The following is a 12,742-nucleotide window of genomic DNA, read 5'->3' on the forward strand; positions in this document are numbered from 1 at the left end:
ATAGTGATGCCCAATCATATGGGCAGAGACCAAGGTACGGAGAAAGACCTCCAACTCCTGATTAACTCTCTCAGTCTGGCCATTGGATTAGGGATGATAAGAAGAGGTAAAATCCAAGGTAATGTCGAGGGATTTGCAAAAGGCTCTCCAAAAACGAGAAGTAAACTGCACACCCCTGTCCGAAACGACATGAGAAGGAACACCATGAAGGCGTAAAATCTCTCGTACAAAAATGGGAACCAAGGCAGGGGCAGAAGGGAGACCAGGAAGAGGAACAAAATGAGCCATCTTGGAGAACCGATCGATTACTACCCAAATGGCCGTATTATTCTCCGACAGTGGAAGATCAGTGATAAAATCCATGGCGATATGAGACCAGGGCTCCTTAGGAATGGGCAAGGTCATGAGAAGACCAGCAGGGGCTTGAGTGGAAGATTTAGACTGAGCACAGACGTGACAAGCCTTAACATAGTCTTTAACATCCGAGCGGAGATCAGTAAAGATCGTTATGGAGTGAGGGGAACCTTCCAAGAGATGACGCCACTCCTCCAACGCCAATTTAATTGTGAGAAGTTCCCGATCACCAATGGCATAATTTCTCTCTGCCTGAGAATTTTTTTTGGAGAAGAACGCACATGGTTGACGTTTCTTCTCAAAGTCCTGAAGAAGCACAGCTCCCACCCCCATCGAAGAAGCGTCTACTTCAATAAAAAATGGGTCCTCAGGATCTGGTCTCCTCAAGAGAGGTCCAGAGACAAAGGCCTGTTTCAGATCGTGAAACGCAGAGACAGCCTCGGGAGGCCAGTCTTTGGCATTCGCACCCTTCTTGGTCAAATCGATAATGGGCGCGGCAATTGAAGAGTAATTCCTTATGAACTGCCTATAATAATTTGTGAAGCCAAGAAAACGCTGTGTGGCCTTGAGGCTAGCGGGAAGGGGCCAGTTGGTAATGGCTGAGACCTTCCCGGGATCCATGCGAAGAACCGCACTAGAAACAAAACATCCCAGAAACAGGACCTCGGAACATTCAAAGGAACATTTCTCCATCTTGGCATAGAGATTGTTCTCTCTAAGGCGCTGAAGTACGGTGCGTACATGGTTTCTGTGAGCAGGCAGATCTTCGGAAAAGATTAGACATGTGCATTAGTTTTCGTCCGAATGCATTTTCGTCCGAATTTCAGCTATTTTCGTTTTCGTTTTGACAAACGATAACGAAAGCACAGAATACGAAAAACGAAAGATCCGACATAAATAAATGCTTTATTTTCGTTTTCATTGTTACAACAGTTCGATATAGAATAGGAGATTCGACATGACTCTGACAATAACAATCTGTCTATAGAACCTGTGGTCAAATGTGCCTAACCTTACCTCTATTAGTCCAAGATTATATAGAGAAAATATTCCACAGAGAAAAAAGATTTGACAGAGAGAAAAGATTCTGCAAGTTACTGTCCTAAAAAGTGTTTGGGGACCCGGGTCCTGCCCCAGGGGACATGTATCAATGCAAAAAAAAGTTTTAAAAACTGCCGTTTTTTCGGGAGCAGTGATTTTAATAATGATTAAAGTGAAACAATAAAAGTGTAATATTCCTTTAAATTTCATAGGGGGGGGGGGGGGTTGTCTATAGTATGCCTGTGAAGGGGCGCATGTTTCTGGTGCTTAGAACTGTCCCTGCACAAAGTGTCATTTATGCAGGAAAAAAAGTCCTTTAAAATCACTCGCAGCTATTATGAATTGTCGGCTCCGTAATACAGAGAACACTCATTGAAAGTCATTGATAAAATAAATAAATAAATAAATTTAAAAAAAAGCGTGGGGGTCCCCCAAATTCAATTACCAGGCCCTTCAGGTCTGGTATGGATATTAAGGGGAACCCTGCCTCAAATTTAAGAAAAAATTTGACGTGGGGTTCCCCCTAATTATCCATAACCAGACCCTTCAGGTCTGGTATGGATATTAAGGGGAACCCCGCGTCAAATTTAAAAAAAAATTGACGTGGGGTTCCCCCTAAAAATCCATACCAGACCCTTTATCCGAGCACGCAACCTGGCAGGCCGCAGGAAAAGAGGGGGGGACGAGAGAGCGCCCCCCCCTCCTCAACCGTACCAGGCCACATACCCTCAACATTGGGAGGATGCTTTGGGGGTCTGTGACCCCTCAAAGCACCTTGTCCCCATGTTGATGAGGACAAGGGCCTCATCCCCACAACCGTGGCCGGTGGTTGTGGGGGTCTGCGGGCGGGGGGCTTATCAGAATCTGGAAGCCCCCTTTAGCAAGGGGACCCCCAGATCCCGGCCCCCCCCCTGTTTGAAATGGTAAGGGGGTACAAAGAGAGTGTAAAAAATAGTTAAATAAGACAAACACACTTTTGAAAAATTCCTTTGTTAAAAATAAAAAAAATAAAAAAAAGATTCCAGCGGTGGTAATCCACTCTTGCTATCCAGCGACGGACGGTCATCTCTCCAGCGATGGCTCATCTCATCCAGCGCAGCAAATCCATCCTTCTTCTGTCTCCACGGAGGAGACACTGCAAGGATTCCGGAGCCTGACATTTCTTATATACGGAGGGCGGGGCCACCCGTCACCTGACCCCGCCCCACTCTGACGCAAGGGGAAACCCGGGGTTCCCTGTGACGTATGGGTGACCCCGCACCCCTCTGATGTAACACAGGCAGGTTTCCGTTACATCAGAGGGGGGCGGGGTCACCCATACGTCACAGGGAACCCCGTGTTTCCCCTTGCGTCAGAGGTGGGGCGGGGTCAGGTGACGGGTGGCCCCGCCCTCCGTATATAAGAAACGTCAGATCGCGAAGTGTCTCCTCCGTGGAGACAGAAGAAGGATGGATTCGCTGCGCTGGATGAGATGGGCCAATCGCTGGAGAGATGACCGTCCGTCGCTGGATAGCAAGAGTGGATCACCACCGCTGGAATCTTTTTTTTATTTTTTTTATTTTTAATAAAGGAATTTTTCAAAAGTGTGTTTGTCTTATTTAACTATTTTTTACACTTTCATTGTGAAATGGTAGGGGTACTTTTGTACCCTCTTACCATTTCAAACAGGGGGGGGCGGGATCTGGGGGTCCCCTTGTTAAAGGGGGCTTCCAGATTCTGATAAGCCCCCCGCCCGCAGACCCCCACAACCACCGGCCACGGTTGTGGGGATGAGGCCCTTGTCCTCATCAACATGGGGACAAGGTGCTTTGAGGGGTCACAGACCCCCAAAGCATCCTCCCAATGTTGAGGGCATGTGGTCTGGTACGGTTCAGGAGGGAGGGGGGGCGCTCTCTCGTCCCCCCCTCATTTCCTGCGGCCTCCCAGGTTGCGTGCTCGGATAAAGGGTCTGGTATGGATTTTTAGGGGGACCCCCACATCAATTTTTTTTTTAATTTGACGCGCGGTTCCCCTTAATATCCATACCAGACCTGAAGGGTCTGGTTATGGATATTTAAGGGGAACCCCACGTCAAATTTTTTCTTAAATTTGAGGCAGGGTTCCCCTTAATATCCATACCAGACCTGAAGGGCCTGGTAATTGAATTTGGGGGACCCCCACGCTTTTTTTTAAATTTTTTTTATTTTTATCAATGACTTTCAATGAGTGTTCTCTGTATTACGGAGCCGACAATTCATAATAGCTGCGAGTGATTTTAAAGGACTTTTTTTCCTGCATAAATGACACTTTGTGCAGGGACAGTTCTAAGCACCAGAAACATGCGCCCCTTCACAGGCATACTATAGACAACCCCCCCCCCCCCTACGAAATTTAAAGGAATATTACACTTTTATTGTTTCACTTTAATCATTATTAAAATCACTGCTCCTGAAAAAACGGCCGTTTTTAAAACTTTTTTTTGCATTGATCCATGTCCCCTGGGGCAGGACCCGGGTCCCCAAACACTTTTTAGGACAGTAACTTGCAAATTAGTCTTTAAAATTAGAACTGTAGATTTTGAACATTGGAGTCCCATAGACTTTAATAGGGGTTCTAAAGTATGCTATATACTAGCTCAGTCGAATCTTCTTTATACATTCGACAGACACCATAAGCCTTCAAAGACAGATTCGACCGTAATTCATGTGGATTTTCGGACTAATGCAATTTTTGAACGAAAAACGAAATAAATAAAAACGAATTTCGGGAGTAACTAAATAAATTATTTAATTCGGATGAAAACAAAATTCCGAAAAGGAAATATTTTACTCTGCACATGTCTAGAAAAGATGAGAATATCATCCAGATAGATGACAACAAACTGGTACAGTAGGTCCCTGAATATTTCATTGACGAAGTTCTGGAACACAGCTGGAGCATTACACAAACCAAAAGGCATAACCAGGTATTCGTAATGCCCGTCCCTAGTGTTAAACGCAGTCTTCCATTCGTCACCTTCCCGTATTCGAATGAGATTGTATGCACCTCTGAGATCCAACTTAGTGAAAATGGAAGCTCCCTTCAACCTGTCGAATAGCTCAGATATTAGAGGTAAGGGGTATCGGTTTTTCATAGTCACTGCGTTTAAACCTCTATAGTCGATGCAGGGTCTGAGGGTACCATCCTTTTTGGCAACGAAAAAGAACCCTGCTCCTGCAGGCGATGAGGATTTCCGGATGAAACCTCTCTCCAGATTCTCGGCGACATACTCAGACATGGCCTGGGTCTCTGGAATGGACAGAGGGTAGGTACGACCCCTGGGCAGGGTTGCTCCAGGGAAAAGGTCAATAGCACAGTCATAAGATCTATGGGGAGGAAGCACCTCAGCAGACTTCTTACAGAACACATCCCGGAAATTGCTGTATGCCGTGGGAAGATCAGACGATACGGATGTGGTAGCAATGGGAAGTTTCCCCTTGGGGCTCACCTTGAGAAGACAGGACGGGAAACACGAAGGGCCCCAAGCCAGGATCTGCCCAGAGACCCAGTCCACATGTGGCGAGTGGAGCTGTAGCCAAGGAAGACCCAATACAATGGGGGTAGAGGCCTTGGGAAGGATGAGGAAGGAGATCAACTCCTGGTGGAGTATCCCTACCGACATCCTAATAGGTAGCGTCTGGAAATGGATAGGACCCCCTGGGAGCACATTGCCATCAGATGCCAAGACTACCAGTGGCGTAGTGAGGGGAGAAAGGGTAAGCTTCATAGAAGAAGCAGTTCTCCAGTCCATAAAATTGCCGGCAGCTCCGGAGTCCAGATATGCTAGGACCGATTGGGGAGAAGTGCCTACATGTAGGAACACCGGAAGAAGAAAACGAGAAGGTGATGTTTCTGGGTCCAATACTCCACCTTCCAAATGTATTACCCGAGCGTTTCCCGGACGAAGTGAGCAGCAGTCACGAAAATGACCCTTGCCCCCACAATAAAGACACAAGCCTAGAGTTCTGTGTTTAGCACGTTCCTCGGGGGTTAGTCTGGTCCGGCCAAGCTGCATGGGTTCCTCAGCAGACATAGGATGCTCCACAGGGCGACGGGAAAAAGGTTCAGACTGACTAGGACCTAGGGGGTGCTGGCATCTTTTTTCTAAGGACCTCTCCTGGAAACGAATGTCAATCTGATTGCATAAGGAAATTACATTGTCCAGACTGGCGGGAATAGCTCTTCCTGCTAATTCGTCCTTCACTCGGTCAGAGAGACCATGTAAAAAGGTTGCAACCAGGGCCTCATTGTTCCAGCTCAATTCAGCTGTGAGGATACGGAACTGAAGTGCATATCGTCCCACAGAACAAGATTCTTGACGAAGGCGTAAAAGGGCACTAGCCGCAGAAGAAACTCGAGCTGGCTCCTCGAAGATATTACGAAAGAGCTTCAAGAAGTTGGACAGGCTGGAAACCACCGGATCATTTTTCTCCCACAGGGGAGCAGCCCAGGCTAAAGCTTCACCAGAGAGGAGGGAAATGATATAGGCCACCTTTGCCCAATCCGACAGAAAGTTTTGAGGCTGGAGCTCAAAATGAATGGTGCATTGGCTGAGGAAGCCCCTGCAGGCCTTGGAGTCCCCAGAGAAACGGGACGGAGCTGGCAGTAATAATGAATGCGTGAATGCGACTGGTGCGATAGGTGCAGTCGGAGACTGTACTTGAGGCTGCAGGTTCGGGGTTCCCAAGGAAGCCTGTAGCTGCTCAAAACGGGAAGCCAGATCTTGAAGGAATTGCATCACCTGAGTCTGATTAGATTCCTGGGTCTCGAGTCTCCGCACTATGCTCTGCACGGATTGACTGCAGGGAGCGGCACGTCAGCCGGGTCCATGGCTGATCAAACTGCCAGGTCACCTTGAGGCGAGGTGACAGGTGCACACCGTAGGGATCAGGAGTGCACCAAAGGTTGTGGACCCTACGGCTGACTGCTGCAGATGGAGTCTAAGAGCCAGCAGGTGTTCATCAGCGCCTCTAGTGGTGTGGATGGACTTGGCTGCAACTGGCTCCAGGTCGCGACCCCCAGGGTCCCCCAGCTCACACCCACAGTAGGCAACAGGAGGATAGGGATGGTGAGGGACAAAGCCAAGGTTGGGGCCACAAGCAGACAAGAATAGTCGGGTACACGCCAAAAGGTCAGGATCACAGGCAAACAGGGATAGTCAAGACACGCCAAAGTCGGTAACGGAAAACAGTAGCAGAGCACACGGCAGGAAACAGGAAGCTAACACACAAAGGTTGATCAGCAGGGCTGGCCTGCAGTGCACAGGTTAATATAGAGCTCTCTGATAGGAACTAGGGTGGAGCCATGCCAGAGGATGGATTATAAAAGCAGTCAGGTGAGGGTCAGCTGGTCTCTAGAGATGAACACATGGAGACAGGTAAGCAGATGAACTCTATTGCATAACCATGACAGGCCCCTACCGGCGAGTCAAATTAAATCTTGTAGCAGGCTGTGATTTGGAAACCCCTGATCTTGATGACCCAAACAAGTATGTAACAACTGCTCAGGCCCCAGGGGTCTTCAATTCCCCAGCTCTCAACCAGCAGTTTCCAGGTGCTTGCAAACCATGGGTGGTGTCCGTTTATATTTTAGGGCATACAAAATAAACTGTCTTATGACAACAAATAGGTAAATAATTCAACATTAAAAGCAAAAGCACATACAATAATTAGAAGTAACTTTTGGTTGTAAAAAAACATAACAGTCCTATGATATAGTTTTACATAAAAGGCATATTTTTTCATTTGTTGACAAGTAGGCTATTGGCAAAAATATGACAATTCGAAATATCTTTTGTGAGATTTGCCAACAACAACACCACACAGTTGGCAACAAACACCATAAGCCTAAAACTTTAGAATTTTGTGGTTTATTTTATTAAGAGTCTCATGCATACTTGACCTAAAGAAGGTTGTTAAATGATGATGAAGAACTTGATGAGGAAGTTACGGGGAGAAAAATACATTCTTTAGAGTGTAGTTTCCGAGACACAAGATTAGTTAATCAGTCCGAGTTCTTCTTTTTCCAGGAGGCAAACCAACACAACATGAAAATTTGCGTAGCAGCAGATTTGGGGTAAGAACTTAACAGAAAATGCAACATGGGGACCTTCGGGAAAAAAAACGGACAAACATTTTCTAGATCTCCATCATGGCAGTGAGGTAATGAAGAATTCTTCAAAAATGCGACCAAAATATATTTTACAAAATGAGTTATGAAGATACAGATATATTTTCTTGCTTTTGGGCCAACGTAAAGATCTTCTTCCCATGGAGAGAAAAGAAATTTAAAAAGTCGACCATATGTTTTTCTTGTTATTCTTTGTTCATTTTGTAGTTCCAGATTTTCAAAAAAAAAAAAATCATCTAGACGTGGTCTGGGCTACTGACAACTCTGGCTAAAATCATTAAAATAAAAAAAAAACTGTTTTTGATCTGAGGATCTGATTTTATTTACTTGAAAAGTTGCAATTGTCTGCTGAGTTCCCACCAGGGTTTAGAATTAGTTCTAAATTAGATATAAAACATTTTCCTTGTCTTACCCTTCACAGCAAGAATTGTGCTAATTTTGCCCATCCCATGTTCACAGACATATGTGCCGCTGTCTTTGTTGGTAAGGTCGCATATGATCAGTGTGTTCTCACATCCGGATCTGGTTATTTGATATTTTGAAGAACTGCGAACCACTTTACCATCTTTATACCAGGAAACAGGCTCATTAGGTTTTGAGGTTTTGTAAGTAATTGTTGCACTTTCGCCCTGAGATACTTCCAAATTGGTGATGGAAGGTTTCTCTAGAATAACATTAAAATAAACTTCAAAATTTTGTTTTTAAAGCAGAACTTTCTGGGGATGCACCAAATTCTAATTTTAGGGTCTGTCAGGGCACTAAATCTGTATTCTAAAAAAAAAATCTCTTTATTAACAAAAAAAGCATTTTCATATTTAAAATTTAAAATAATATGTTTGTATCTTTAAATCTTTTTTCCGAAGCTATAAGATGTCTATGGAAATTAAGCCTTAGATTACATTACATTCGATGTTTCATAACTCCTGGCAAAAATCCACTTTGAACTAAATGAACTGAAAGTAAATCCTGGATTTGATACGTTCTTGAAAATTTTTATACGTAGCATAATCAAATTTAACACAGCAAATTCTTAAAAATTATTTTAACATAATTAAAATTTTACATAACTTTAACATTTTAAACAATTTCAAAATAATAACAAAAAGGTAATTTTGTAAAGCTGGATATCTGTAAATCTGGATATCTGTAAACAGTTTATTTTTTTTATAAAGCAGAATTTTTGGGGATGCATGAAATTCATTGGGGCACTAAATCTGTTTTCTAAAAAAAAAACATCTCTTTAATCACCAAAAAGAATTGTCAAAATTGAAATATTAAATAAGATATTTTTATCTTTACATCTTTTTTCTGAAGTCAAAAGATGTCTCTGGAAAATGAACCCTTAGATGTTTCATAGCTCCTGGTAAAAATCCACTTTGGGCTAAAGGAGTTGAAAACAAATCCTGAATTTGACGCATTCCTAAAAATTTTGGCAAATTTGACAAAATAACTTTTTTAAAGTTATTTTGTAAATATGGATATTTGTAAACAACAGTTAGCGATATTAAATATTTAAATACAATTAGTTGAATTTAAAAGAAGTGATGCTTTCAAAGCATAATTGGCAAAATAAATTTTTTATTAAAATTTCAACTTTCGCTCATCCTCTAATAAATTGATCTAGACCATGCATTCCCCTACTGTTACCTTTCACTAATAGTTTTACAGATGTTTTTTGATCACCAGCTTCAAATGTGACCATGCCAGAATCCTTCACCCCCAGCTGGTTGAGAGACAGTGTGTGATAGCCCCCTGGTAGTGACTGAACTTCATTGACTTTGTTGGTATGTAACGGGGTTTTGTCCAGGAACCAGTGCACTTTGTCATAGTTTGCTGGTGAGATTCTACATTTAAAAGTTGCAGTTTCCCCTTCAAATACTTCAACATCTTCCAGATCTTCTACTATGAGAACTTTGTGGCCTAAAACGAATACAGAAGGTGAGAAACGGAGATCTGGCATGAGAAAGTCTGTGAGACCGATGAATTTTGGCAAACTGGGCATTCTTCAGAACTCTTCATTATTTTCACAGAAAAATGTTGATGTCCTCCTCAGTTGGGCTGGGTGCATACAACAAAATCACACAGTACAACAAGACAGCGAGCTCGGACAAAGACATTTTTGCGACAACATGAATTTTTAAATTGTTGCTCAAGTGAGAATAGGCAAGTTAGTAAAATGTACAATATATAATGGGTCTCAGAAAAAGCAGATCTTGACATACGGACTATATGTCTGTGGTGATCAATCTCGGCCAAGGAAAAGGCTAAGGGGTGTAGTGTGACCATGTAAGGTGGAAAGGGTCTTACCTTGAAGGAAGGAGTCAATCAAATCAGTAGGAAGAAGCTGCTCTTGGTTGATTCCAAGAGGTTGACTTTGGACAGCCATTCTAGAGGGTTCTGCAGAGCTGGAAAGTCCTGAATGTCCACCCTCTTTCGTTTAGTTACTTTTCCATAGGTTATGGCCTCCAGACAGGTAGTGCATCTTTGGCGTTTTCAAGAACAGAAAGGGTGGCACATCTGATGGTATGGAGCCCTCCTATCCTGATGGTTGTTGCGGTCCCTTTGGGGCTCAGTTTCCAGGAAACTTTATGTGTATTAGTGTGTGTTTGCAGGGAATGAAAGAGGAAGTAAACTCATCAGGGTTTACTTCCTCTTAAAGTATTTGATTATTGTTTCATAAAGTGGCTGGCAAGGCCAGTTTGACTCAATGTCATGCAGTCTGCTGTTTTTATTACAGAGTTACATAGTTAATCCAGTCACATTGAGTTAATTTAGGAAAGAATCCAGGCCTATTTTAACCACTTGCCTAAACAAATAAAAACAGAAAATTTTGGAAAAAAAACCCATTTTACTTTGTTTCGGTTATAAACCTTTGTAAATAATACATTTTTCTTCTTCACTGATGTGCGCTGATGAGGCGGCACTGATGGGCCCCTTATATGCTGCACTGATGGGTACTGATCAGGCTGCACTGATGGGCACTGATGAGGCAGCACTGATGGGCACTGATGAGGCTGCACTGACGAGGAGGCACTAATATGCGGCACTGATATACAGCACTAATGGGCACTGATAGGTGGCACTGATGAGCACAGATAGGCGGCAGTGATGGGGACTGATAGGGGGAACTTATGGGTACCGATAGGCAGCATGGATAGGCAGCACTGATGGACCCTGATTGGAGGCACTGATGGGCACTGATGAGGTAGCACTGATGAGGAGGCACTAATATGCAACACTGATATGCAGCACTGATGGGCACTGATAGGCAGCAATGATGAGCACTGACAGGCTGCAGTGTTTGGCACTGATAGGCGGCATGGATAGGCAGCACTAATGGACACTGATTGGTGGCACTGATGGGCACCGATAGGCAGCACTAATAAGCAGGCACTGATAGGCAACACTGACAGGCATCACTAATGGGCACTGATTGGCATCACTCATGGGCACTGATTGGCATCACTGATAGGGACTGATTGGCATTACTGTTGTGCAGATCTCCCCTTTGAGGAAATGCTGTGATTGGCTCTCCTCACATTGAGCACTGTCGTCAGTGTGAGGAGAGGAATGCCGATAATCAGCATTTCCTCGTTTACATGTGATCAGCTGTGATGGAACACAGCTGATCACATGGGTAAAGAGCCTCATCATCGGCTATTTACCGGGATCAGTGATGCACTGTGTCCCAGAGACAGAGTGCACAGGCGATTGTGTGATTGAGAGTGGGAAAACGTCATATGACGTTGTCGCAGAATGAGAGTGCTCTGTCCATCATTTGACAATAAGCAGTTAAAGCAATCTACTGAGCTGGCCAGAACCAGATCTTGAGGACGTCTATTCCACATTTGCACAGCTCTTACTGTGAAAAAGCCTTTCCATCTTTGGAGATGAAATCTTTTACTCCAGACGTAAAGAGTGCCCCCTTGTCCTCTGTGATTGTGATTTTATTGTAGTGAATTTGTTGTGGAAGAGACAAGGGTCATCACCGGCAAAGTCATGAAGGTTTACCCAGTAACAAAATGTTTAGTATTTCATTTTTCCTACCTTTATGGTTGTTTGAGGACATTCCCCAAAAAACATTATCACTACACACTAAAAAAAAAAAAAAAACATACATGCCCTCCCAAAACTCAAGTTCACCAAAATTATGTAATTTGTTGCAAGAAAATAACGTGGCAAAAGCAGCTGTTTGACCTGTTATGACATAAGAGACCTCAATACTTTCAGCTGATGTGGCATCCCTTGCCTTTGTTACCTTTATGGTTGGTCAATGACAATCTAGTCTCTGGGGTAACTTACGTGTCTTACAAAAAATGTTTCGTTTTTACGTGGCTGCAAAAGCTACACCTGGCTCACACATCCTCTGACATGTGCAGAGGAAGCTTTCCGCTCCAGGTGGAGATGTGGATTGCATAACGGTCGCTAGTGTCATCTTGCTCGGGTTTAATTTACCCAACTCTCTGGCACTCCAGTGCCAATCAGAAGAAGCCATCCCTCCTCCTGGTCTTTTTCTATGTATCTAAAAACCTTTATTGCCTCCGGGACATATTCACAGTTAAATTGCAGCACATTGCTCACTGCCAGTGTAAGTTAAAGCGGTTCTCCAACACCGGAAAACAAATGCAGATCTATGCTCGTGCTCATGTGCATTGCACGCATGCTCATTTTTCTAAGCAAACAAGCAAGGCTGGATCTGCTGGTCCACTTCATCGCACACACGTGCATGCATGCACATGCACGTGTATACGTGCACATGCATCTGCATACGTACACATGCGCACACCAATTAGAGTGCACTCTTGGTGCCCAGTGGACTATTTAAACTGGTCTGTTACTATGGGGAGTTGCTGAATGGTCTTTAGCTCGTTCCTGTGTTCCTGAGACCTGATCCTCTGTACCTGCCTACCAGTGAATGACGCGGCTTGCCTTTGGACTTCGCTTGTGCTCCTGTCTCTACTCGGTGCACCTGATTACACTTACTTCAATCTGTTTACTTGACTTGTCTTTGCCTGCCGATTGTGTACTACTTTGCCTGGCTGTTACTGACCTTGGCCTGCCTCCTGCAGTGACCTGACGAAGGCGTTAATCCCCGAAACATGTAGTCCGTTCTGACCGAGCTCTCACAACTCTTCTATTTTGACCCCATTGCCCTGCTGCTGCAGGATTGACCATGGATCATTCGGCTCTCCCTCATTGG

At 44.1% G+C, this 12,742-nt stretch overlaps 1 protein-coding gene across 20 annotated transcripts in view; it reads right to left on the minus strand.

The window, feature by feature from the left end:
• The window catches only part of OBSCN (obscurin, cytoskeletal calmodulin and titin-interacting RhoGEF), a 705,115-nt gene that overhangs the window by 472,928 nt on the left and 219,445 nt on the right, over positions 1-12,742 (minus strand). For 17 of the 20 annotated variants that reach the window (XM_077490633.1, XM_077490622.1, XM_077490628.1 and 14 more), the window contains 2 exons: positions 9,190-9,462; positions 7,955-8,206 (listed from right to left, as the gene is read on the minus strand). The exons of 1 other annotated variant lie outside the window; for it this stretch is intronic. In XM_077490633.1, coding sequence (XP_077346759.1) covers positions 7,955-8,206; positions 9,190-9,462 — 525 coding nt within the window. The remainder of the gene's footprint in view (positions 1-7,954; positions 8,207-9,189; positions 9,463-12,742) is intronic. 2 more of the 20 variants (XM_077490620.1, XM_077490615.1) reach the window with 2 other exon arrangements.

The sequence above is a fragment of the Lithobates pipiens genome, unplaced genomic scaffold, assembly GCF_037356315.1.
Source record: "Lithobates pipiens isolate NorthernLeopardFrog02 unplaced genomic scaffold, aLitPip1_a1.2 Scaffold_19, whole genome shotgun sequence".
Lineage (NCBI taxonomy): Eukaryota > Metazoa > Chordata > Amphibia > Anura > Ranidae > Lithobates > Lithobates pipiens.